The 27,648-nt window shown below is 40.2% G+C and overlaps 1 protein-coding gene and 1 long non-coding RNA gene across 9 annotated transcripts in view; one reads left to right on the top strand and one right to left on the bottom strand.

The window, feature by feature from the left end:
• Window positions 1-27,648, top strand: part of ALK (ALK receptor tyrosine kinase) — a 284,889-nt gene that overhangs the window by 241,660 nt on the left and 15,581 nt on the right. For 6 of the 8 annotated variants that reach the window (XM_068675868.1, XM_068675867.1, XM_068675870.1 and 3 more), the window contains 10 exons: window positions 11,561-11,723; window positions 15,997-16,147; window positions 18,530-18,661; window positions 19,588-19,732; window positions 20,594-20,776; window positions 22,270-22,368; window positions 22,965-23,117; window positions 24,373-24,471; window positions 25,403-25,589; window positions 27,498-27,588. In XM_068675868.1, the coding sequence (XP_068531969.1) occupies window positions 11,561-11,723; window positions 15,997-16,147; window positions 18,530-18,661; window positions 19,588-19,732; window positions 20,594-20,776; window positions 22,270-22,368; window positions 22,965-23,117; window positions 24,373-24,471; window positions 25,403-25,589; window positions 27,498-27,588 (1,403 nt within the window). Of the gene's footprint in view, window positions 1-11,560; window positions 11,724-15,996; window positions 16,148-18,529; window positions 18,662-19,587; window positions 19,733-20,593; window positions 20,777-22,269; window positions 22,369-22,964; window positions 23,118-24,372; window positions 24,472-25,402; window positions 25,590-27,497; window positions 27,589-27,648 lie in introns of those variants that run through there. The other 2 variants (XM_068675869.1, XM_068675874.1) reach the window with 2 other exon arrangements.
• LOC137853482 (uncharacterized) lies at window positions 3-27,582 on the bottom strand. The gene is made up of 4 exons (XR_011094529.1): window positions 27,472-27,582; window positions 5,489-5,533; window positions 4,658-4,710; window positions 3-3,874 (listed from the first exon to the last, which is right to left on the bottom strand). It is a non-coding gene; the product is annotated as an uncharacterized lncRNA (long non-coding RNA).

Raw genomic sequence — 27,648 nt, 5'->3', positions numbered from 1 at the left:
GTCTGATCTGAGAAGCATTCTCAGACAGCAGGTTTCTAACAAGTACAAATTTCAACTGAATGTGGCTAAAAGCAATATGAATCTTTTTTTTTTTTTCCTTCTTTTTAACCAAAGCCTTTCCTCAGATCTTTTCCCAAGTCTCTTTCAAACAAACAAAAAATGTAGAAAACAATTACCTTTAGCTGTTAACTGCAACTTGGATTTTGATTGCAGGCTTGTGAAAGAAAAGAACCAGAGTGAGGCTCTTCTTAAAGTAAAGATTGCTTTTAAATTGTAAAACAGATTTATTTGATCTCATGATCATTTAAAAATAGGAAGGAATCAAACCAAAGTGTCGAAATTCACTGAGTCCAGCATGTGGTAACCTAAACACTCATCTGTAGTTAATATAAGCTTGGTTTGAAATAACAAAATTCAAACTTTTCCTTTTTTTCAGTAATATCTTCATTCCTCATTTGAAAAAGTACAGCATGGGACTTGATTTTAAAGACATAATTTTTGTCAGAAATGGCAGTCTTGTATACTTGGTTCTCGCCCTGGTTCCCCTTTCCAGCTTAGTTGTAATGGTGTGATACAAAATTATGCAAGATTTCCTTTCCCATCACATCACTGTCTCCCAGGCATTTGTCTCTTCCCCATTCCAGGCTTGCCCACACATTCTAATATATGTTTCAGGAGCTACATATGTATTTCTATTACAGTCTACCGCTTTTCCCTCTTCCTTGCTGTTTTTTCTTCTTGATTCAGTTCAGGTGGCCACAACTAACCTGGGACAGCACTCCAGACCTATCTGGGGGAGCAGGACTGAACATGTAAATGAAGGATGACTACAAGAGAGAAACATGCATTTGCTACAAATGCCACCCTTAGCATTGTGTGAAGCTGTTCTTCCTCACATAGGGCTGTAGACGCCTGCTGATTTGAAATATCACCTATCTTAAGTTAGAGAACAGTGGCATGGTTGGTATATGCCTCCTTTACCTTGTGAGTAAGCGCAGGGATTTATTCTATTCTACGTTATGCTTCACTCTTCTACCTGCAGCGTACTGTTGAAACACATGAGCTCATGTTAAGTCAGCTCCGATACCAGCAGCAGTCTGGCCAGTGCAATCAAAAGCTCAACACAGTCTTCAAAGCCTGCTTGAAAAGCTGAATTAGGCTCAGCAGGGCAGCTGCTGGTACCTGAACCAGTGAGCTCTAGTTGTGGTGGTGGAGGCTGATGTCTGTAGTGTAGGCCAAGAGTTCCCATTAAGTAGAGTTTGTTGATATTTTCTGTTCTGAGCATCACGCAGCAAGAAAAGTGCAGAAGTGATGTATTAGATAGGGAGAATGAGCCCTCATGAGAGGATGCTGTGCTTTAGGGTTCTCTTTAATGTTTTCATAAATGATCTGGATGCAGGACTTGAATGCATGCTAAGTAAATTTGCAAATGATACTAAATTAGGAGGATCTGTTGACTCCCTCAGGGGTAGAGAGGCCTTGCAAAGAGATCTTAACAAATTAGAGGGCTGCGCAATCACCAATCACATGAAATTGAACAAGAGCAAGTGTCAGATTCTGCACCTGAATTGAGGCAAATTTCCTCCTAATATCTAAACTAAATCTCCCTTCTTTTAGTTTAAAACCATTCCCCTTTCTCCTGTCATCATCTGACCTAGCAAAAAGTTGCTCTCCATCTTTGTTTTAAGGCCTCTTTAAGTATTGAAAAGCTACAATATGGTCCCCTCTGAGCCTTCTCTTCTCCAGGTTGAAAATCCCCAGCTAGAGAGCACCTTTCTTCATAGGAGAGGTGCTCCAGCCCTCTGATCATTTTTATGGCCCTGCTGTGGTCCCACTCTAAAAGTTCCACATCTTTCTTATGCTGGGTGTCCCAGATGTGTCTGCAGTACTCCAGGTGGGGACTGAAGCCTGCAGCAGAGGATGTTTTTGATGTCTTGTCCTCTGTATTATAGGCCCAGCACAATTCTGTTGCACCACTCCCCCTAGTGGATCCTTTGAAATGTCTCCTTTGATACCTGTATCTCCATTACCTGCCTAAGTTGAACCGCTTTTCAAGTGCTTTCAGTGTTGTTTTTAGGTAGGATCCGCACACAAGTGTAAGTTATAGACTTTCCATAGGAGTGTCCGTGCTTATGTGGTAATGTAGTTGCCCAAGCCTACTGTAGTTTTCTATCCAGGATACCTACTCTTTTAGTAACACAAAAGCCATTAAATACCAGTATCAGTTTGGAAATTGGCCTGAACTTTGGACACAAAGTTAATCTAAAGTGAGTGTGTAGGTGTTAGGCCAGAAATCATATGGCCATAGGCTTCTCCCTGCTATTATTTTTTTTGCCTCCTTCTTCTCACTAGGTCTGATATGATGGGACACATCTTCTAGCTCTTCTATTCCCTGTTCTATATGGAGAATGCAATTTAAAGAAATGATTGGAAAGTAGAAATAATGGGAGTCAAATTCTATGGAGGTAGAAGAAAAGGTCACTGAGGTACTTTGAGCAATAGAAATCATCTGTATTGAACTCCGGGTGAAGGTTCAAGGCAATTCCTGTGATATTGAAGCCATCTTGCCTAATTTCTGCATTTGATCCTCCATCCTATTCAAGTCTCTTCCAAAAAATTGTCTCTAGCCCTTGGGGTTTGAAATCACTCCTACAGCATTTTTTCCCTCTTTGTGCCCTCTTGGTGCAGGTAGGGCATACATCAGCAAACTTGTGCTGCAGCTTCTTGCAGTGGGAAGTCATTACATTTCTGAGTGTCTCCACAGTACCAAATCACCTTTTCCCTTTGTGTTTCTCAGTCCCTGCTCTCAGTAAACAGTGCAGATGCTTGTTTGGTCCCTGGGCTATGCATTTTACCCAGATTTAATCTTGTTACTTTCTACATCCTATAATGCATTTAAGAAACCTCAGGCTGAGTCTGTCAAGGCTGTTGCTTTCATGGGCCCATATTTACTGTTGCTTTAGTGAAATAACAGGATCAGCACCACCCTGAAGTCCCAAAGACTGCATTGACCGATATGAGCTCAGCCAAAAGTAATTACAGCTAATGTGATCTTTGGCTTGTGTGATGGATCACAGGCTGTAGTATTTCCTTCTTAAGAAATCATATTAAAACAAGGAAAATGCTGTTCCTATAGCTCAGGAGACAACAGGATAATAAAATGCCTTCCCCAGGTCCCTGAGCCTGCTCAGCCTGCACAGCAGGAAGTACGATCTGAAAGACAGGTACCACTTTATTTACCTGACAGTTTATCCAAACAAGTTCCATTGCTTTCAAGGATAAGGGACTAGATTTGCTCCTTTGTAACTGAGAACAAGCTCTTACATGCAGCTGCTGGTTTTGCCTTAGAAATCCAGTTTCAGCAGAAGTGATGAACAATCATCATTGCCACTGTCCCTGTCCTCTCTGTTCTCAGGCCCTGTACCCAGTGAATTGCTTCAGCCCTACCATTGCTCATAATGGCTTGGCATTCCTCCAGAACTTGTACACAGGAGTCCAGCAAAAGGTTTGAAACATACAACACAGCCACACCCTAAAAGATCCTGAAGTTTCCAGAGATCTATTCAACACTGTTGTGTGTAACACACAGGCTGATGAACACGCTACATGGAGAATAAGACCCTAGTTATGGTCTTATTCTCCACATAGTGTGATGGTGTTATTCTCTCACGTTTCTTGACGATGACCAGTACTGACATACAAAACATCCCTGCAGGTTTTACTTTGCCCAGTCACTTGCAGTGCAAGGTGGCCATGAGATAGATAGCCACAGAGCAATGCAAAGGCTTTCCTTTTCAATTAATTTACACGTCACTCACTGGAACGCCAACTTCTTGCTCAAATGTTGCAGGTGAAACTTGATTCTGGAAGAAGCCTGCAAAAAAAGTTGCAAGAAAGCCCCATTATGCCAGAAGATAGAAGTAACTATAGTGTAACTAGGATTTTTGATTGAAATAGTTAGATCTGTATAAAAGGCTTTGTGGTGTTTATTTACATGTAAACCAAGCTTACTTCTGGTTAGTTTTAATATCAGTTGGGTATTAGTTTAAGTAAAACTGAAAGCTGCTTAAACCAGAGCATCTCTCTACAGGGAGTTCAACTACCAATTAAGAAGCCAATTTAAATAAAACCAGTGCAATTTCCTTCTACAGACAAGGGCAGAATATGGGAAATTCAGGATAGACAGAGATCACTAGTGAGGAACTCTAGGAAAATGAATGACAATAATGGAAGTTGGGAAGAGAAAAAATAGTATTCTCAGTAAGCAAAAGGAGACAAGAAACAGAGTATTCAAGCTTTAATTAAAGCTTTCTTTTGCTTCTGAGTAGGCTGTAAATACCAGGAGGATAGCCTCATTTTTGATGTTTCAGCTTCTCTTCTATCCCACTGCCAACTTACTTGTATCAGGTCATACAGAACAAAAATGGTGTGTTGTAAAACAAACAAAAATATTAAGCTTTTCCCCCTCAAATATTGTGATGTTTTGTGCCATCCAGTCTGCCATTGTGTGACCCTGCTTTCTTGCATAGAAACTGTCATCAAATCATTTTCTGGACTGGATTACAATTTTTCTTCAGCTCCAGTCTTTTCCCCACGGCACCTAGTGGTTGCACAGATTTTCTTTTCTGTCAGGGAGAGTCCTGTTACAAGTACTTACATAGCTGTTTCTCGGAAGAACTCTGAGTCACATTAGTTAATCAGATGAAGTAGCTGAAAGGAACAGCAGAGCGAGTATTAAGTAAAAGAAAATTACATTTGGTTGTTCTTTGCGTGCAATTATACTAACTGAACTGTTGGCATAATGCAATAAAGGTATCTGCAGAATTGTATTTTTGTTTTAAGCATCAATTAACACAGTGAACAAGCAGCTCAGCACCCTCCTCTCCAACAAAAGTAGCATTCTGAATAGTGATAGAAAATGTTTAAAGATGGATAGAGGGATCTCAGATTATGTAGTCATGAATTTCTTTATTGCAGAGTTTACACTAGCTTTCTCTAGAGGATTTAAAAATAGCAGAGGTGCAGTACTGAGAACCAACATAGAACAGTTAAATTGGAATTACTGCTCTCCAGAGTTAATCATATAATTGAAATAAACGGGGTAGTTAACACATTTTAAACTTAAAATTGAAAGCTGCCACTACTCCTTAAAATGCAACAGTTTAAATTGTGCAGAAACTGCTATAAATCTCAGGAAATATTTTGAAATGATTTTGCCACCTCCTCCTGATATGGTCTCTGTTATCCAACATGCATTTCTATCACCTTTTGCAACTCTGAACAGAAAAAAAAATCCATAAAGTTAATAGCATCTCTCACTAAGCATCCTTTAAGGAAAACTCCATCTCTCTCCATACATGAAATATAAAAGAGAAAAATAAATTAATTTTCTTCATGCTCCTTTTGTTAGTTCCTGGTTCCAAAGTGTAACAAGAAATAAGCCATTCTCAACACCGTTCAAAGTCACCCCTTGTCCTGTTATACTGACCACAGATAATTTCCCCAATGGATGCCCAGGCGGTGTTCCATTAATCTATACAGAAAAGAAAGAAGCTCTGAGTATTTCTTTGAAATGACACTCAGGACAAATGAGGCATACATTCATCATTAGTGCAGATGCAGTTCTTGTTGAACTGAAAAATATGTCCACATTGCCTTCTTCATTTACAGAATGGAAAGACAGGGTAGAGATAGTAACTCCATAAATAACTGAAAAAAAACAGCCTCCTCTTAGTCTAGCCATACCTTTGTAACTGTTTACAGCACTGTTATCAAGACTCACTAATTTCTACCTAATACATAGTGTGATATTCTCATACATAGCACATCCCCTTAACGTTTTTGTGTAGACATGTTTAACTATTCAGAGACTGTATCTGTAAGCAAAACTTAGGTCTGCAATTTACCATCATCCTTCAAACCTACCCAGTCCTGTTAATGTCTGGCAAACTTAATCCTGGAAAAGAGTGATCTCAGATTACTGCTCACTATTAAACAATAGAACCTGCAGCAGAATTTAAAGGTCTTTCTTCCCTTACAGCACTAAACCTGTTTCTTATATAAGTTTGCAGTATAGTTTGTCTACAGACTTCTAGCACAGACCAAGCCTGGAATTACTGGTAATGCATAACTCAGATTGCTCATGTACTGAATCAAAGGTATATCCTAGTACACATATCGTGATGCTAATGGCAGCCAAATGTTAGTGAAGGTTAAGATGCACAGTATCCTGTCAGCCTCTAACTTGCCATATTGCCCAAATATTGCAAGGGAGTTTGTGAATGTTTTTACAAGTAGATGAAGCAAGTGTTCTGCTCGTTCGTGGCATGATATTCACTCACAGCTGCCTTAGAGGAAGAAGTATACTGAAGTCTCTGAGGGACAATTAATAGAATTAGTTGCTTCCATAATTTTAGTCACTGGGGTTTCTGTGCCCCTGAAAGTGTTAGGCCATATAACCCTTATTATTTATTTTTTTTAATCTGGTGGAAGTAGAGATAGCATCTTGGCCTGAAGAGAGGTTGTGGCAGTGCATTCTACACAGCGCCTACACATGGTTTACACAGTGCCTACACACGGCAAGCACCAATGCTTTCATTAGTGCATTACTCTAGAGCCCAAAGTAATTCCAGCACCTCAGTGCTTAGCTTGTGATTTTCTCAAATCACAGTAAAGCTTTGGCTTGGAACAAGTTGAAACTTGGTTCAAACCAACTTAATTTAAGAAATGCCAGTTAATACCTATAGGCCCTTGAAGTGTAGCTAAAAGGCCTGTGGCTGTTTGGTGATATGGAGTTTATATGCTGTATGTGACAGGGAAATTGCTTTCTACGTTAGCAGTACAAATGTACTTTAGGCTTTGTGCCACTGTTTTCCCTTCATTGTTGTTTGTTATTTGCAGCAGTGCTACCTTGGGCTTCAAGTTGTGTCAGAGCCTCAACTAAATTAGTCATTTTAAGTCTTATGGGGTTTTGTTCTTTTTCTTTGCAGAAGCAGGGCATCACTCCTCTTTGCTGCATCTAAATTCCACTGCTGTTAATTGCTGTACATTTTATGTATCTAGCCAAGCTGGGTGAAAACAAGAATTCTTGATCTGCTGAAGAAAATAAGCAGCAGTGTGTGTATCTGCGTTAATATATCGGTAAATCTAAATTGTGAATAAAAGGTGGGAAGAAGAAATGTTTAAAAATCTATTTAGGTAGACCCCAAATAGCATTTCCTAAAAAATGTTTTTCCTGGGACCTTAGTGGTTTGGTGGGGAGACTGCCAGGGAGCTTGAGGAGGGCAGATGTGTGGGTGAACAAGCAGCAGAACAAATTGTTCTTTTGTCAAGTTTCCTGTGGAAACAGGCATTCTATCAAATGAACTGATGTATAAATTATTCACTGAAATTTAATACCCTGATCTCAGAGCAATGTTCATTTATTTTCTTCCCCACATCCCAGAAAGGAATTTCCAGTTCTTAAGCCCAGCTAGTATCTTCCAACTGCCAATGTCAGAACATATTAGGGACCCTGCATTTGGCTGCCCGGTAGTTTTCATTATGGGAATGCCCAGCTGTTTCTGGAAATCAGCCATCTGTGACTTGTGTGAAGTTGGGCAACATTCCAAAATGTGTTACTTGTTGGGGAAGATTTAGACTGGGGAATCCTGCTTTTTTTGCTGTCAGGTGTGTGTGAGGTGCCAGCAGTGTTACCCTGTCACACGCCGCAGAACAAAGAGGCATGCAACAGATCACAGCTGGGCATCAGTGTTTCTCACCTAACTGCTTAAGGAGTTTCACTCCAGGGCTGCTTCTTTAGTCTTCGGATACTAAAATAATGCTGCAAATTGAATTACTGTAAACTGCTGTGTCAGGCAGCAACCCGTATAAATGCTGTCTTTGAGCTCATGAGACATGCTGCAGTCATTTCTAGAATCAGGGAAAACCAGTACTTTAAAGGGGATGAAAGAATGGTTATTTGTACCTTAAAAAAGAAACGGTGAGTTATCCAAGGTAGGGATTACTTTGAGTCTGTTTTGATACTAGGTTAGTGGTTTAAGACCTTTGGTTACTGCTGTATCTGCAGATTGAGGGTTGGTTTTGTGTAACTTAAGAGTGAAGAGGGAGGAAAGTGTGAGGTTTTTAGTCTGTATCCAAAACAGTAACTGAGACCTATCCAAAACGGTAACGAAGACCTATCTGTCCTTATCATGTTGAAATGAGGGGCAACATCTTCCCGTGCCATATTCTGTCCCATTTAATTCAGCAACAGAGCTGCTACATGTTGGAATAGCTTTTGGTATAAAGACATAAAAGTGAATATAAATGGCAGGAAGGCTACTGTTTGCAAGTCAGTGCAGCAGTGACAAATGCATTGCTCATGCAACACCTGTCTGTTCTCTTTTACTGAAATCCTTGCTCTTTGAAATCAGCTGCCTATGGACTTCACTTGGGCCAGACTTCCTCCTGCTATGTTTTATGAGAACGTCTTTGGCAAGCTCTACTGCTTCTGAAACGTCTTCATCCCTTTCTTGTCCACCATCCACCTGGACTGAGCAATTAAGTATGTTTGCTAGCACTGACTACAGCAGCTGCAGAACAAAGGAGGCTTTAGATATATTCTTGCTTATATCACTGTGTCAACACAACAGCACCACTTTTGAAATCTAAGTCAGTACCTTCTGTACTCAGTCATCTCCAGGTTCCTTATGTCACGTCATACTTGCAGGCATAATATGTCTGTGACTTTTGATTCTTCAGACTTGTCATACTCTGCTTTAAAAATCAGGTTCTAAGAGCTTAGATGCACGTTCATTAATCTTAAATGTATTTGGTCTTACCCTGATATTGCCTCTGCACTGGAAGTAAGCACCCTTTAGTCTGCTGAAGAACTGGAAAGTACCAATGCTTTTCAGTTCAAAGTCTAGAGGCATAATGTTTACAGCAGGAGGGCACTTTTCTTCTATTCTGACAGGACATTGGGGATCACTAAATAGCATTTTGGAATAAGACAGTTTATTGATCCCCTGTCCCTGGAACCCAGTGAGAGTCAACAGCTGCCAGTTTCAGGTACAGCCACGCTCTGTGTTGCACGTGTGATAGTCTAGAGGTAATTCTGCCAGGTGAGCAGATACCTAAGGAATGAGGTTTATTTAACTGGAGTAAATCATAAATGCGAAGTTTAACTAGAGTAGCAGTGTGCACAAGCTATGGTCTGTGCTAGATTTTATCACTTTCAGTTTTCCATTTTGATTCTCTCCAGTTTTGGGTGTATTGTCTCCTTGAAGGTCATCTGATTCTACCCTTGGGAGTATTTTTGATGTTTCACCAGAGACATCCAAATGGCTTCTTACTGTTCCAAGTGAAGACATTTACCTATCTGCTTTACTAAACATATGTTTCAGTGCAGATGGCTTAGCCCACTGGGATACTACAATGTTAAATCACTGTGATAGCTGACAGAATGAGTCTCATCTTCCATTTTGTTTAAAATTTTGCTTTGGTTTTCTTTCTTCTTTTTTTTTTTTTTTCCAGAAAAATAATAAACATATGTAACTTCTGGTATAAGACTCTAAGTTTTTCAGGATCAGAGCTACTGAAGCATTTTACATAGGAACCTGTAGAACTACTTGCCTTTTTAGGTGCTGTTCCCTCATGCCTGTTCACGTTTTTGGAGGGGAGGAGTGAAGGGGTGCATTTGTCTCAGAGGAGGAAAGGGGAATTCTTCCATTTGCTGTCTACTAATTTTAAGACTTTATACAGCCACCCATTGCTGAAGAATTTGAGAAATAGTAAAATAAGTGTGTAAGTATTCGTATAAACCAAGAAATGGTAGCAAAGTCCCTAGAAGGTCCATCCAGGAGGGTTTGGAGGAAGGATGGTGTAGATTTTGCAATAAGACAGAAGAGCTTACTCTCTCAGCAGTACTATGATTAGGAAGCTTTCCTAAAGTAGTTTTGCATTGCCTCTGAAACAGCCAAGACTGTTTTGAAGAGTTTTCAGAAGCACCAGCCACTTTATTTCTTACAGTCCTGCCAAATTGTTTGATCCATTTCGTGCACTGAACTTTTTAATAAGAATGAATTTAGCCCATCTTAAGGATTAGTTTGTGAAAACTTGTGCATGGCTAAACTAGTGTATTGCCTTTATTTCTGGCAGGTAAGCCACTCCAGGAACAATAATGGTAGACCTCTTGGCCAAAAAATATGTTGATCATCATTTCTAGACCAGGTCTGCTTAGACAATAGCTCCAAATGCCAAGAAGCAGATCCAGCTAATCTTCTCATTGTCTGAGTGAGTTAGTACTGAAGGAGTCTACATATGTTGTTTTGCATTAGAGGAAGCTGGGGGAAAAATTACTACCCTTTAATGATACCAAAAAGAGGACTGGCTGACCTGATGCAATTTGTAGAAATATATTTTTTTAGATGTGTCTTTTGACTTCAATGGCAGTTTATTCTACTAACAAATTCTATGTCAGCAGGATGAATTCCAATAATGGAGTTCTTTGGATACTGTGTTTTAGCTTGTTAACAAGTATGGATGAGAGATGGGTACTTGTTAACAAGTACGGATGATTCCCATTTAAAGTGCACCAAATATCCTAAGTCTACTTATTTTCCATCCTAGTTTTGATTACCTAGGAAATATTTCCTGATATACTAGCAAACATGTTAGGGTGGGTTTTACAAGAGCATTGTGGTCTTGCAGCTGTGCTGGCCCTAATAGTGAATCTTTTTGGAAAAGGGATGACATTTCAGCATCATGTATTCAAATTAAAAATTCAGATTGGTGAGGCAAAAATCAGCAAAGCTTTGTTCTAAAAACATATTTGAATGGGGCTAGTGTTGCATTAAAGGGCAAGGAAGTTTGGCAGGACCTAAACCCCCTTGCATTCCAGCTTGTCCTCAAATATCAGAGGAGCTGAGGGCAGCTGGTCTTAGATTCGGAGTGATGCCCAATTTGGCACTGTAAGTCCAGTCACATTCAATATATTAAATTGTCATGATCACGGATGTGCAAATAGCACAATAGTGCAGCACTTTAAGTGCACTTGCAATAGTTGTATTGAATTATCATGATCACAAATAGCACAATGCACTTTCAGTCTAGCAAATGACTGGTGAAGTTTATTGAAGCAAAAGGCGTACAGGTTCTTTTGGGTTGCTGGTGATAAATACACTGTCTGCAAAGCATGTGCAAATACCAAGAATATGACAAATACAACCAACTATACATGTGCTAACTTTTGAAACAACTCTATAGTGAACTTATCCCAGAAATCAACAATATCATTCCAACTTGAAAAAAGGAAGAAAAAGTAACTTGGAAAAAAAATTAGAAAAAATAAAGCCATGCTTATTGTTGTGGTAATTTTCAGGAGCTGACGCTGAAAAGCTGTCAAATACCAAAATGCGCAGTGTTATGAGTCATTTGAAACAGTTCTGTGAATATTTGTTCTGGCTAGAACATTTGGGCCAGGTTCTTCTCTTGATCCAGCAACAACAGAAAGTGAATAAAGAGCAGAACAGCCTTTTTTTTTTTTTGGGTGTTCAGAGCGTGCTTGTCCTCATTTCAGATCACTGGCTATTCACAACATGTGGTGCCAGTGGACCCTATGGCCCCACACAGAGCCAATGCAATAATGCCTACAGGAACTCCAACCTCAGTGTGGTCGTAGGAGCTGAAGGGATTCTCCAAGGCATTCAGATCTGGAGAGTACCAGCAACCAACACGTACAGGTAAGTGAACCATCTCTTATTCTTGTACTGTGTTTTTGCACTGAAACTTTCCCATGCTGTGGATACATGCTAGGCATATATATTGTTATAATCAGAAATTTAGTCAGCTGTACATGGGTTTTGCTTCTCCCTGATTCTGTGATTTCCAGCCTTTCCAGTTTCAGATTTGTTGACTACTAGATGCAACTTTTTGATGAAAAAAGCAAGGGAAAGCAAAGCAAGGCAGGAAAAGGCAAGGCAAGGCAAGGAAGGAGAAAGAAGAAAAGAAAAAGCTTGCGTCAAGCTCTGCTCAGCACCCTGACTGTTTTGAATCTAGGTATACTAAGTTGAACCTGTAAGCCTAGATCACCACTGTAGAATTGATTTTGGAAGCCAGACACCTAAATTTTAGGCTTTGTTACTGAGGGTGGTAATGCTTAAATCTCTTTGTGGAGTCATCCTTAAAGGGAGATGATCAGATACAACTCAATATGACTTAATCTGATTTTTACCACTTTTTCACTTTTTTTTTTCTTCTTTGCTTTTGCTGGGAAACAACAAAAACAAAAAAATAGCACACTACATCTGAATGGTAACATCAAGACATTACATGCATCAGCTTATTAGCAGAACTGTCACTTTGAATCAAGGACTATCTAGCGTATTTTTAATGCAACAGTCCCTATTGAAATCAATGATGGTGCCATGGATTTCAAAGCAGAAAATTCCAGTGAAGGCTTTGGACAAATTTCAGTTAAAACTTACTGGCTACTTCTGATTTTTTTTTTTCTTTTTATTGAAAAAAGAACTTTAATATTCGGACTAGATATCAGTCTCTAACAGAAGTCTACTGCAAAGCAGTTTTGCGAAAATGGTTAGGCGAGGCTACCCTCAAGCTCTACCTGAGTGCCTATTACCACAAGGATTGATGGTAATGAAAAAAGCATTAATGATATTTTACTCAGCTATCAAAAATGAGTTGCCTGAGGTGAATGAAATTTTTCAGGACCAGCATTCAGTAAATAGAGATATAAAGTATAGCCCAAAAGAGAAGAGCCAATAAACTTACAACATTGTCATTTCTTTAATAACGCAGGTCAAGAAATTGCCAAAATTTTATTGTAAAAATAGGCTGACTTTTGCTACACAATATGAACCACAGGTGAAATGAGGCTCCTGCTGGAAGAACCTGTCTATTTAAGTCCTATAAAAGACATAACAGACTTTTAAAATCTGTATAGATAATAAATGGCTAATATCATTAACTGAGTGACATTCTTTTCTGCACCTCTAAAGGCTATAGTAGATAATTCACAGCCTGAGGAAAGAAGGCAGCAATTACAGGCCTTAGGCCCATTAACTTGACATCTTCCTGATTCTGAGCTACTGAAGAGGCAGGAAAGACCCCAGTATAGCCTTAGGAAAATGTCAAGTTGCAATATCAATTCTAGATTTTCCAGGGTTTGGACCCACCGCCTGTATTCAGCTCCTCTCTGCAGACCTGCTGTAGTGTGCATCCTATAAGTCAGTCCGATAGCCATCTCCAATATACCTGACCCAGAGATAAAATCCTCCAGCTGGCTGTTGGGCTATTAAGAAAGCTATTACGGTACATCGGTATATTTTACACTACGTAATGTAGAGCAGTGAGTTACATTCCTGGTAATTTAATAAGAAAAATATAGCTCATGTGAAGACAAGACAAAATATGCTTTATTATTATTAATATTCAAAGATGGAAAGCTCAACTTTTTACAAAACTCTGCTAACACAAGCTGGCCACACCCAGAAAACCCCACCATCTATGAAGGCCTGGGTAGGCTGCCACGTGCTGTAGGCTGCTTTATTCGAAGGTTAGGGTACTACATGCTCTCATGCTGATGTAGACATAACAGCTGGTTCGATCCCACGAGACTGCACTTTGTATAATAATTAGGCAATATAAAATAATGTTTTTCTTTACAGGATTTCTTTCTAAGCATTCAGGTCTTGTCATCTAGGTGTAAGATCAAGTATGAGAGAAGTAAGCCGTAACAAATTACATGTAACTATCCATTATACAAATTCTTTCTGTTTTAAAAGCAAGACTCTTTGGTCTATGTTGCTGTGTGACCCATTTGATGTCACTTCCACTGTTCTCTATCATATTGTCTCTCCTTGTAAAGTAAAGCAAGAATCTAGGACTGTGGAATGCAAGATGCTGTTCTCATTTGGCCAGCCTAGATACTGCATTTTTTTTATATTCTCAAAACTATCTCCTGTGTTTCCCATAACATATCTACTTAGAGGGGGATTTTTTTTTTCTCCAGAACTGCTTTGCACTGTCAGTGCCCTATGCACATTCTGCTCCTTACCAAAGACACCGTTGTTTTTTTTTGGTTCCTACATGTGTCATAGAAAAAGAAAAGGAGGAAGACACTGTAAGATATTCTGTGTTCTGCTTACACATGCTCAGGGTGGTCTGAGTCTTTCTTCAGTGACAGTATGGTTAAATGGATCCCTCCCATTTAAAAAAAAAAAAAAAAAAAGGAAAGGAATCCTGCTATAACATGAAGTCAAGATAACCCATCTGTTTAAATAGTGACACGCGTTTTAAATATGGAATGGCTGTCACCCAAATCTGCCATTTGTTGTCTGCAGCCTTTGAATGAGGCAAAAATGGGTTCTTTCAAATTTCCTGACATCATCGCTTGTATGCAAAATCTGTTCATACACAGAAAAATATGTCCCCTAATCATAGCTGATTAGCCCTGCCAGCTTGCTGTGCCTGATAGTGCACCTCATTAGCCATTATGAAATGCTACAGCAAATCAGCTCAGTCTTCAGGTTCATACAGCATCTGTTCAGGGGAGCCCAGTATTGTGTCCATTGCTTTTTCTGCTGGATCCAGTGCAACCCAACTGAGGAATGATTGCTTTGGTTATTGAGAGTGGCATGAACATAATCATGTCACTTTGCAAGGATCTAACATGCTTTATGAGGCACTTGTTGCTCCATGTTTACTTCAACATTAGAATTACTCCATGCTGTCTGCCTCAGAGTGGTATCACAAGGTGAGTTCCTCATGCTAATCTTTAAGGCAAGGAGACAGCTAAAAGTGAGCTGGTTGTCCCCTGAGGGAGCTGCCTGACTGACCTTGTCGGGGTTCTTGTGCACATGGAGCCCTGCTGGCTTGTTCTTCTTATAGACTGCCTGCAGGACTGTGCTGGGCAAAGGCTCACCATGTGCTAGAGAAGAGAAGGAGTTAAAGAGAGCAGCACCTTTAGTGTAATGGGTAGGAAGCCAAGGGAAATTTTTGAATTCCTAGCCCTGCAGTCACTGTTTACACACTCCAGGTTGAATTTTGCTCTCATGGAAATAGCTATTTAGAGCTATTAAATTCAGTGGAGAATCACCTGCTGAAATAAAATCTGAATTGAACTTGCTTTACCACTCACTTGCTAGTGAAGTCAAGTAACTTCATGTTTTGTTGCAGCAGAGATGTGTGCTTTATGATGATATGTATAAAGTGCTTTGAAGGCCTGTGAATAGAAAGTGCTTCAAATATGTAAAATACTTACGTACTTAGAAAGGGAGAGGAGCTGAGCAATACAGTACTACAGTCAAATCTTCAGATACATCAACAACAATAAGAACCCCTGAATCTTGGCTGCTTGAAATAAAAGTCCCAATGCCTTAACTGAGACTGCAGCAGCCTCTGTATGCAATCTAGCCACTCCTGGCCAGAGATAGTGTGATGTTCATGGGGACTGTGAGTTAAGCCAGGGAGCTTTTGCCTTCCTTGTTTACTGCAGGTAGCGTGACCATCTACTCTTCTACATTCTGGTCCTGGAAACTGCAGAACCGTTTCCCATCTGGTCGACAGTGTCAGGACCAGTTATGGTCTGCTTTCTCAAGTCTCTCTGTCAATTTTGCACATAATGGTCCTTTTAGCCATATGCATTGTATTTGTTGGTTCTTCTGCTTCTGTTCTTTCTAGTGCCTGTTGCAAACCTGTCAATGGTATGCCTTCTGAGAAACAAGATGGTTTTCATATACTGAAGTTTGAAACTACAGGGACTTGCTCACTGTGGCCTCAGCAAATCAGTGTGAAAGAAGCTGTTTTGTAGCTACCCAAGTTCATAGAGCCATATAGAGCAGAAGACCTCAGTCTTCAAGCTTTGGGTTTAGATGTATTTAGAGTGTCTTTGGGGCAAGGTCCTGTGACACTATGCACATTTGAGGTGTGCAAAGAACTCAGCGTCCACAAGTAGTTAATATTATCTTCCACATTCCTGTTTTCTTTTTCCTGCAGCATCTCAGGCTATGGAGCAGCTGGTGGGAAAGGAGGGAAGAACACTATGGTGAGGTCCCATGGTGTGTCTGTACTGGGAATATTTGACCTCCAGAAGGATGATACTTTGTACATCTTGGTGGGACAACAAGGAGAAGATGCTTGTCCTAGTGTAAGTGACTGTCCTTTCTGTTTTGACTTAATACCTTCTACAAATCTTTGGAGTTTTATCTGTTTGCAGAGAAAATCATTGTCCTTAGGGGATTTAACGTTATGTGGTTCAAGGGATAGCTACAGTTTTACTAGGATGTCTTGAATGTCAAAAGCTAAAGTACCATGTCACTGTGCTCACTTCCCCTTCAACATTCAGGGCACACAGAAAATACTCTTCTGATCAGGCATCTGAGTGATCTGCTATCTCAGAGCATCTCAGGGGGGCGGGTTGGAGAGAAAAGACAACCCTGCCTTCCTACCCTCTGACTTTCTCTTTGTTCTGCTGTTGTATCCAGCCCTGCCATTGTCATAATACTCTGCAACTGGAGATGCCAACCTGATCGGGGCCTTTTACTTATTCTCTGTATGGTAACGGGGAAGATAAATGAATTAGTGCTGAGTCAATCCTGATCTTTGTGTTATTAACTAAACATTGCTGCAAATATCTTGATGGAAAGGAACAACTTCTGCCATTTTGCAGGCATAATAATAGGTTAATATTTTAGCATTCGTTGGAGGATAAGAGAATAAGAGATTCTTACAGAGGGAACTAAGCATTATGTGATGAAATTTTACCTGCAGGTTAGAGCTGGACATTTAAATGCTGTGCATTTCTCAACCTTTAAATGGCTGGCGTCCAAGGGGAGAAAGCTTAGCTGTCTTTTAGAGCAGGAAAAGGTTGAATAATGTAGACAAGAAAGAAGGGTTCTCAAGGCTGGGTGCTGAAGTAAATAATGTTAAAATTTGAATTACACACATCTACAAACAAACCATTAATAAGAAGCCTCTTTTAAATAGGAAATGCCCTAACTCAAACTTCCATCTAACTAGGACATTCCAGCTCAGTCTAACATATGGACTCATTAAATTGCAGGCCACTGTAATCTTAGTGAGAATTTATTGAGTGCTAATGTAATTCCTTCATGGAGGCAAAGAGATTGTATTGACTTGTAGAAGGGACCTTTACTAGATTGGATTCTAATCAGCTATGTCTTTGTTGTGAAGGATTTTTATTTTTATTCAGTTGTAATCTAGTGACTCCTCTGGGCCATTGACTTTGCCATTTTATTAATCATCTCCACCCAACTCCAAATCAATTAAGGAAAAGGAAGACAGGGTAGAGAAGGACTGTTTAGTTCCATAGACAAGACTACACACTCAGAATGGATGCCATTCATTCTCTGACATAACCTAGAACACATGCTGTGTTAACAGAATAGTCTGTAACCTGAGGAGGATGTTTTTATCATGTCCCTCTTCTGAAAGAAAACACATATGTGAAAGCAGATGGAAACAGAAGAACAGTCCCACTATACAATTATTTGTGCATTTTCCCATAAAGCGTCATTAACTTAGTGAATTCAGTGTGCATAACAAGATCATGTTACTCAGAAACTTATAAAATGAAATAAGCTAGTAACAGTGCTTGCAGCTTACAGATACTCAAAGCAGAGTCCATCTTGTCACGCACTTTAGTGCTCCAATTTAATATCGAAGCAGCAATTACCCTTTTTAGGTAATTGCTAAAAAATTGCTAATTGCTAATTTAGATCCAGAAGTACTTAGGAATGATAGATTAATGTTGTCTGAGATTAGTTAGTGAATTCAGTGATTTGCCTAATGCAGACAGTTCATTACATTTGGTGCTAACTGGTGAAAACCATGGAAATATGGAAGCTTTCAGGTTATGAATTTTCTTTAACATTGTGTCAACGTTGCAATCAAAGGTGGGATAGCACCTGTTTTGGTAGCCTTTAACCAAGCTAGCTCTGGTAATAATAATGTCATTGCTGCTACAAAACAAGCTTGAGAGGAACAACAAAACTTTCTTGGAAGTCTGGATAAATGGTTAATCTATGCTGAGCTCATTGCTACTGTCCATGCTGTAGACCGTAAAGCTAACTCTGCTACATCTCCAATACACCTTAGTTCTAGATAGACATACACTGACTGCCTGGCCCCAACCCATTACTTGGTTACTCCTTTCCCCTGCTTGTGAAATGCAGCTGGCTAATAGTACAAAACATTTGCAGGAAATTCTGCTACATATTGTATTTAAACAGTTCATGGAGCTGTATTTCATGGTGATAGACATCAGCATGGAACTTCACATCAAAATAATTCAATTAAAATGGTAACAAATTCTTCTAACCACGACTGAAGAAAAAAAAAAAAATAGATTCTTCTAGAAGAGCATTCACCTCCGGATATGTCATTTCACTGGAGGACAATGTGGACCTGTGGTTTGGGAGGGTAGAGGGACCACAAGGCCTGGGTATATGAGGATCTCAGAGAGATTCTGGTTTCTCGCCAGAATTCAGCCCTGCTCTTCTGTTTTCAGACTAATGACGTTATTCAGAAAGTCTGTATTGGAGAAAACAATGTGATTGAAGAAGAGATACGTGTAAACAGAAGTGTCAATGAATGGGCAGGAGGAGGTGGAGGTGGGGGCGGAGCAACTTATATATTTAAGGTATGGAAACAGTCTTTGTGCACCTTCAGCATAAACACATCTTGCCACTTGCCTCAAACATCACAGCTTGAAAATTTTTAGAGCCCTTTATACACCTTTGTACAGCACTTCGTGGAAAAGGTCCACAAAGTGAGTTCTGTGTGTCCTTCATTTCCAGTTGATAGCTGTGGTGAGCTGAGCTGGCTATTCACACATTTCAGAATAGCTACATGGTATGGCCACACTTGCTTTAGTGTCTTGGAATTTCCTTTGCATCAGTTTGAATCAGATTCTTTTCAATGCAAGCTAAGATTCTGAAGCATAAAACTACAGCAAAGGGCAAATTCCATGGGACTTTATTCAAATTTGTCATTGTAGAACATTAAACTTCAGCTACATTTGTGGCTTACACAATGCAATGACAAGAAAAATTGAATATAGCCTGTATATTTTCTATGTGCAACCCTGTAGCTAGAGGACACTTAATCTTTACTGTTGTGTTCTCTCTGAGACAGTACTCATTGCAAATGCCAGTTTCACACCATTGTTAATATGTTTCAATCACCCAGCTTCTACATAATTCTACATAACTTTGCATGCTCAGGCAGTTTCCAGTGTAGCTGCCCCTTAGCAGTGGAGATACTGTATTGCACTAGGTAGAGCTGTTCCCCTTATCTGTTTCATTTGATAAAAGTTATCACACAGTAGCATTACAAGCTTTATAAGATCTATCAGTATTGTAGGTACAATTCACAGAGCTGCTGATGCCACTGTTCTCAGTTGCAGAACTTGGTAGGATTAGTGCAGTTCATTAATCTTGTGGATGTTGGTACATAAATAATGCAATGTTAATTTGTAGTGCTCAGCAGTAACGAGCATGTGGTTGAACTTCCATCTGTGAGTCTGACTCAAGTCTGAATACTGCCTCTATTTCTGAACTTGTTAAGATGGAGAATGGAGAACCAGTCCCCTTGATAATTGCAGCAGGCGGTGGTGGCAGGGCCTACAGGGCCAAAACAGACACATTTCATCCAGAAAGGCTGGAGAATGATTCCTCTGTTCCAGGGCTGAATGGAAATTCAGGAGCTGCAGGTATGGAAAGTTTGTTCTTTTTAAGAAAAATATTGTGAGTATTTGGTGCTCTCAGATTCAGTGGAGCTGACATGCAGCTCATGAAAACACAGTCTGAGGAGCATGGAATTATAACAGATACATGTAGGATGTACCCACAATACGGGATATTTGGCCTAAATAAGGGTATCAAAGATTGTATAGCCATAGCAATGGCAACGTTCTCCCAGAGTAATGTAGTACCTCTGATAAGCAAAGTTTGTTTTATTTTTTGGTTGTTGTTTTTAGTTTTTGTTTTGATGTGGGAGTTTTCTGAGACCATCCATCTTCTTGCACGATTTTGTGCTGTGTATACATATTCACAGTTTCCCTGGCTCATGCAGAAGAAGCACAATTACACACTCTGTCTAGAGACCTTGGACCGAACAATCTGCAAAGCTGAAAGCGAGTTAGTGGTATGTTGTATTTTGAGCAGGGCTGGGAAATGTTTTCACATCCATTTCAATAAATGCCTGTTGTTCTGTGTTAGAAATGACATAGGGATTTTTTTTAAGTATTTTTTTGTGAAGAGAAGGGGAAGGCTCTGTAAGCCAGTAACAAGTGGTTGGGGAGTAGGTAGGGATACCTTTTGACATTTTCCATTGGAAATACTAGTCCTTGCATAGTAGGTGAAAAGAGGTGCAGATGTTTAACACGGTCGAAAGCCCTAAAACGAGGTCACTGTAGCACTCTATTGCAAGGACTTCTCTTCTAACAAAGGAATGAGATTCTTACTTTCAGATGAGGTGTTTTAAATGAGTGCTTGTTCCACAGTTCCCTACAGAATTTTTTTTTACACAAAAATAACCTTTAGCTATGCCTTTTCTCTTCTCTTAACTGCAGGTGGTGGAGGTGGCTGGAATGATAACACTTCCTTCCTGTGGTCAGGAAAATCCTTGCTAGAAGGTGCTACTGGAGGAAGATCCTGCCCCCAGGCCATGAAGAAGTGGGGGTGGGAGACAAGAGGGGGTTTCGGAGGGGGTGGAGGGGGGTGCTCCTCAGGTGGAGGAGGCGGAGGATATATAGGTAAAGTGGCTTCATGTTCAAGGTGTCCCTTCCCCTCCTTTAGTGCTAATGATTAGCAAAAGGCTGATAGATAATTCTCCTGTGGATAGCATATTTGATTATAGACTTTACGTATTAGTATGTCTGTGTGTTTCCTTTTTAGCACTAGATGAACATACGACATTTAGCCTTTGAGCAAACAGCCAGATGTCAGTCCTTCAGCTGTAATCCTGGCGTTGCACTCTGAAAGAATGTGCCATCAAGATCCTGCTGTGATTCTTGAGCACTAACCCATTTGGGGTTATAGCACTGAAGAAGCAGGAGCCACAGCCTGGGTGCTCCATTGCCAGCACCTGTATTTTGAGTATTTTGGTCCTGGAGACTGGCAGCCAGGCATATTTCTGCCACGGGAAGGACGCAGCTTCTTCTTCCTCAGTCCTACGCAGGTGGTCTCCACTGTCCTTTGGTTCCTGGGCTCAGGCTGCCAGCCAGAACCCCTCTTAATAGTGACAGTGGTGTTGACTTCAGTCAACAAGGAACTAATTCCATGTGCTGTGGGTCTCAGGACAGCTGTCAGATGGCGTTATGTTGATTATAACTGGTGTGGACCGGGTTCAAGATCTCCACTAATCATTAATCTCCTGGGCCACGTAGTTTCTTCAGCCATCTGCATTATGGTGGATGTTTTAACCCCTTGTTCTCCACAGCTTAAATCAAGTCCATGATAGGCTTGAATTCCTGAGAAGTAATGAGTTTAAATGATTAAGTGCATGTTTTGTATGAATGTTTCTGTGTAATGCTTCTTTTTTCCAACAGAATGCCTTACATGATATAATTTTGATTTGCACTGAAGATGGTTAAAGATGAATAAAGATGGGTGGGGTGGGGGGATCTTTGCATGCTTTTAGTACAAAATATATGGCCCATACTATGCTTCTGCCACGTTCTATGTATTTCCCATACTTTGCTCCTGATATGTTCTATATGCTCAAGCACAAGTGAGCAACTCAAGTATAAATTCCTTCAGTCTCCATTCCTGGTGGACCACCCTGCTTTCAGGGTGCAAAGGAGAAGAAGGATAGCAGATAATTTATTCCCTCTGCTGATGCAGTACTTACCTCAATCAACAAGGAATACTGAACTAGCCCGTGAGCACTGGTGTTTTCCAGTCTGTTGGCCACATTAATATTGAGAAGGGCTTATATGTTTTCACAGCATCCAAATGGTTAAAGATGAACTTCCTCCCTTAGTTTGAAACAGTCTGCCTAAAACAGGACTAAGGGTGTAACAATCTGCAGGTGTAGCAATCTGCAGCTATTAAATTGAAGTTCTAGAGGTGTAAATCCAGTGTTTCATATCACAATTCACTAAGTGTTCCCTATATGTTGAATACTTTGATTTATTCTCTTTTCTCATTTGGATGTCTCCCTAAATGCGCTGAAGCCATGCATGCTTATCTGTATTTTAGTGCTAACGAGCCTCAGTCTGTTAAGGTAACTTCTGGTTTGATGTAGGTGGAAATGCTGCAGAGGACAATGACCCAGAGATGGATGGGGAGGATGGTGTGTCCTTTATTAATCCAATTGGTACTTTATACACTCCAGCACTTAAAGGTATTCATGTTGGTCAGAAGTCTCTTTTAGTGAGTTTCTTCCATGTTAAGAATAGTTTGCATCTGTAGGACACTTTAAAAGCCTTTGGATACAGCTTAGTGTCATTCTGAACACGAGGGAGAAAGATTGCTTAACAAAGTCCAGTGAAGCATTTGTGCTTCCCAGAACTACTGCCACTCCAGTCTTCCCTAAGCCTGTTTGCCCAAAAGTCTGTGTGTTGGATGTGTTTTCAGTTGCATTCAGAAAATAACAAAAATATATATTTGATCAAAAAAATGTTTGCTTTAGAGCAGCCAGAAGTATGTTCAAATACAATAGGCTCTGGCCTGATAGATTCAGTCAAAGGGTTCTGAAAATGTTGCAGTGTTCTATCGCAGTGGGGGTAAGGACCAGGAAAGAGAAAAGCTTTTTTCTTAGGCTTGGCAACAGCCTCCTTATTAACCTGGGAGAACTACCTGCTGAAAGAGGGCCAGTGCACCTCAGCCGCAGCGGGGCTCATTTAGCTAGACATTGTTTTCCACATGAGAAAAGGACCAAGGGAACGATATGACTGATCTTTACAGTAATTAACTTGGCTTCTTTCATCCATTCCCTAGTGACAGAGGGGCATGGAGAGGTTGATATTAGGCTGCACCTTAACTGCAGTCACTGTGAGATGGACGAGTGCCGTGTTGATCCTGAGACTCAAAAAGTCATTTGCTTTTGTGAGCCGGGCACAGAATTGGCTGAGGACGGTGTGTCTTGTGTAGGTAAGTAGATGTAAGGGATAGGCTGATAGGGTATGAAACAGAAAATGAATGGTAAAAATCTGTAGATTTTTTTAATTTCCATTTTTCTGCATGTAAACATGCAGAAAGTCTTCTTTCTCTTTCTTAAAACTGGCTTTCTGTTGCATGTTACCTTCTTTCCTCTTGGTATTTGCTGAAGAGTTATTTTGCTAGAACACAGGCACATCAGTGCAGAGGTATGGTGCAAACAGCAGTGTCACTGGTCTGCTTTATAGTATATGTTTGGCATACTGGGCAACACTGAGTGTTGTGAGTCAAATTTTGTCTTCTAGAGACAAAGAGCAACATGTCTGTTTGCACTGATGCTTCCATTTTGCTCTGAAATCATGAACATATACTCACTGAAGGAATTTTCCAGCTAAACTTAACTTCCAGTACAGTCCTTTTAAGAAAACAACAACAAAAGTACAAGGTACAGAAGGGTGTAATTCCTGTAGATTTGGAAACATAAAGTGCATGTGCAGAATCTGTAAGAAATTCTACATGAGGGATCTCTGAAGAAAACAGTACCTGTATTTGCTTTACTTGAGAAACTGAATGCTAGTTACTAGGTTTCCTTCATGTTCTTGCCCAGCTATTACAGCAAGTGATTCCAGGGTTTCAGGATCTTGCTCTCAGCTTTGTCATTGGTAAGGGAAAATCGTTCTGTACTTTCACCATCCCCATCTGTAAAGTGGGTAAAAAGCATGGTCATTTTGCTGGGTGAAGTGAACCTTAATAGATGTTCATTGAGAGGTCTGTGATCCAAGTGAGGATGCAGCCATGGAGTACTTTGTGCTGCACATGTTATCAGGTTTGTCTGCCTGGGTTAGGCACAGTTAGGAGATGATATATTGCAGTCCTCCTGCTTTTGCTCTGATTTGTCATTGATAGTGGCACTCTAGACCGGGCAATTTAATGTTCTTTCCATCTCTACAGATCCTGTCCCCAGCTTTTATGGTCTTGTTTTTATACCCAGAGAGTGCGTGTTAATTCCTTGATAGAAAACCATCTGTTTTAATGGATTGATATCAATTAATATCAGAAATAGAGAAGTGAAATAATGAGATATTTGAGGTCCTGATCCTGAGAGCTGATCATATCAGAGGTTGCTTCTACACTATAGGAGCAGCAGATGAGTAAATGGAGGGAAGAGCAGAAAAATCTGCCTGCAAAAAAAATGAGTACTGAAAGATCATTTTAAATGTAATTCCTTTTTCTCATGCTTCTGTTACAGCTGAACCAGTGGTTCATCTCCCTCTCTCCTTGGTCTTGTCTGTAGTGACTTCAGCATTGGTTGCTGCCTTAATTTTGGCTTTTTCAGGAATCATGATTGGTGAGTGATTCTCTACGAATGATATTTTCATATGAGGGCCGTATCTGAACCAAGAATAATTGGGCCCTGGGAGAAAAAAGGTTCAGGTTTTTAGCTACTGCTGTATTTAATGACACCTTCCCCCATGTACTCCTTAACGACAGTTTTCTGTAGTTGTTTCTAACCACATTGACCAATTTGAGGAGGTTTCAGTTACTGAGTGCATCTTTTAAGAGATATTATTGCTTTTGTTGTGGTGTAAAGCTGCCAGGACAGAAGTGTCACTGGTTTTGTGAGAGCTGTTGGTGCTTAATATCTAAAAACTATTTGTGTGCCTACGTACAGATTTAACAATTTCCAATGAGATTTCATAGATATCAGTGAAGTGATTCAAGGAATACAAAACGATTTTAAACTGATTTCAAATTTAGTCCAATTCTGTTGTTTAGAAACAGCGGAAGTTTTGCAAAATAAATAAATTTTATGTACAATATTTTATTCTGAGGTAACAGTTTAGTCTATCCTTTTTGAACAATGTGATGCAATAATTTATTTCAGGCTTTTAGTCACTTCTACATGATTTAGAAAAATTGATTATAGCAAGAGTCTCTCAAGATTGGATTTGGCTAAACTAAACAAACAGGACAAAAGAAAAACCTCAAATCTGTGAAATCAGAGATTTCTGCAAGTGAAATTCATTTTACTTTTTCCAAGCAGTTTTTGAGCAAGCCTGCTTCTTTATAACATATGTAAATCAAAGGGTTTTGGATAACTTCAGATTCCCTTTTCAATCTGTAATTATTTGATGTGCAGAAATGTGAGTGGTCACTGTTTGTTTTGATTCACTGGAATTTGACCATGCATCTAATTCCAGTGAGATGTGCAGCACAGAGCTACTGTTGTCTTCCAAAGGGAATATGTGTCTCTGGTTTACTGTTTTCTCTACATGTAGTGTATCGTCGGAAACACCAGGAACTACAAGCCATGCAGATGGAGTTACAGAGCCCAGAATATAAACTAAGCAAGCTGCGTACCTCCACTATTATGACAGACTATAATCCCAACTACTGCTTTGCAGGAAAGACCACATCCATTAGTGACCTCAAAGAGGTGCCTCGTAAAAACATCTCCCTCATCCGGTAAGTTCATCTTTGCCTTCCCTATGCCCCATGTTGTATACTGACATATGCTGGCTCTCTTACACAGGTTTGAACTCATAAAGGCACATGCAAATACTCACACACTTTTAGACTCATGCCCCTTCTCACTAGAAAGATAATAAATCTGCAGTAGTTAGGTTTATGTGGAATGGATTAGACTTCGGCTGTCTCCTTAACCTTTTACAGGTGCTGTGTTAATCTTCTAGAATCATAAGAGGAACTGAAGAGTCATCACGAGTAATTTGGACACATCTTTTGCAGACTTGGAATGAATGGCCAATTTACAGCATTAACAGATGAAATGCTAGGAAGCCTAAGGCTTGTAGGGCACTCTTTGGGACCTTTGGTATAGAGAATGACATCTTTAAATACAGTAGGCGGAAAAGTAATGGTTTTGAGGCTGCAAGACAGAATTAAAAAGACAGCAATATAAAGCGAGCAGGATAGACAGGTCTAGGTCAGAACTTCTGTAAAGTTGGAAATAGTCTCCTACAGAAGACTTGAAAATTCAGAATTCTTTCCCACCCTGCTCTGCTTGTGCTGTGCAGTGCACACCACTTGTGAATATGGCATTACTCTGGTACCATGTTTGTTAAACAAAAATCCAAGAAGTAGGAGCAGAAAGTAGAGCTTGGATGATAGGGGACCTAATGGTGCTAAAAAAAGATGATGCTCAGAGTAGCCCATGCAGTCTGCAGTGCATTGCAGACATATCACATTCTTATCACGTTCTCCCCTACCTGCAGATCTTGCTGTACTGCATCTGGAAGTTTCTGGTGTAACCAAAACTTTACCCTCTGTTGCTGCTGCTGTTGTCACTTGGGCTCTGAAAGAATTTTTGAAGTGTGGCAAGCTGCAGAGAACAAAGGATGCAGCTGGGAATTGATGGGGCTGGGAAGTTTTGCTTTTGGGGAGGTGGGTGAGTTATGAGCTGTAGAGATCTGTTTTATATCCTTAGTTTGTAATAAGTTGGTCAGGCAGAGCAGACAATGGTGTCTCAAGCTGATACCTACAAAATGTTATTAAAGAAGTGGTTGAGTCACAGGCAGTGCAAGTCCTCACTGTTGTTTCACTGCTCTCAACAGAGTAGATTGCTCTTAGCAGCCCCTGTTTGAACTAGGAGGGCAATGGCCCATGCAAATACAGTCCACATCAGACTGGAGGACACTCAGTGCAGCTCTGAGGTCAGACCTGGCACTACCAGGAAAGTGCGTGTTGTAGAAGAGAGCCTTAGTGAAAGCCCCCCCTTTTTTTTTCCCTGCATCCTTAATCAAAATAAAACTATAAGTTTCATAATATGATCGGTGACAGTAACAATTCTCAGCATGAACTCCTAGAGCTTTACAAAGTGCTGTCATCACTATTTATTTACCCAGAATCACAAACCAAACAAGGGAAAGATCCTTAATTTAAAATTCAGGTCCTTTGACAACCATTGTGCTTTCTAGTTTCTTGTTCAATGTTTTCTTTAGTACTGATGCATAAACATGGGAACTATTATGCTTAGGGTGTGTAAATTCCAAGGCTTAAGACCTGTCTTTATTGACCTGTTGTGGAGAACCCACCACTATAGCACTGGCACCAAAGCAGCAGAAAGTGCTACCCATTACACTCTGTAGTGCCAGCAGTTCAATTTCACTGGGGACAGTTCCTTTCTGAGGATTGTTTTTCCTACCAGTTAAAGACATTGTGGGTCCAGGAAAGATTACATCAAGGTCCCATCTGCTGCGTAGTATAAGGAGAATTTTCAGAAATAACAGTGCCAACATCCAGTTCTGCCTGTTTTGCTGCCATGAAAACTCTGACCCCATTCTGTGAGCTGTGACCACAGCATTATAACGTGTGTTCTCTGTAGTAATACCTTCTTGTCTTCTCTGGTCTGTCCAGGGGTTTGGGCCACGGAGCCTTTGGTGAGGTATATGAAGGTCAGGTGGCAGGGATCCCCAGCGACCCCACTCCCTTGCAGGTGGCTGTGAAAGTAAGTGACAGTGTATGAGTTATCATGATGGTTTCATGCACCTTCCACCTAAGAGTCCCA

The sequence above is a fragment of the Anas acuta genome, chromosome 3 (genome assembly GCF_963932015.1).
Source record: "Anas acuta chromosome 3, bAnaAcu1.1, whole genome shotgun sequence".
Lineage (NCBI taxonomy): Eukaryota > Metazoa > Chordata > Aves > Anseriformes > Anatidae > Anas > Anas acuta.
This window is presented reverse-complemented; position numbering and strand designations above follow the sequence as displayed.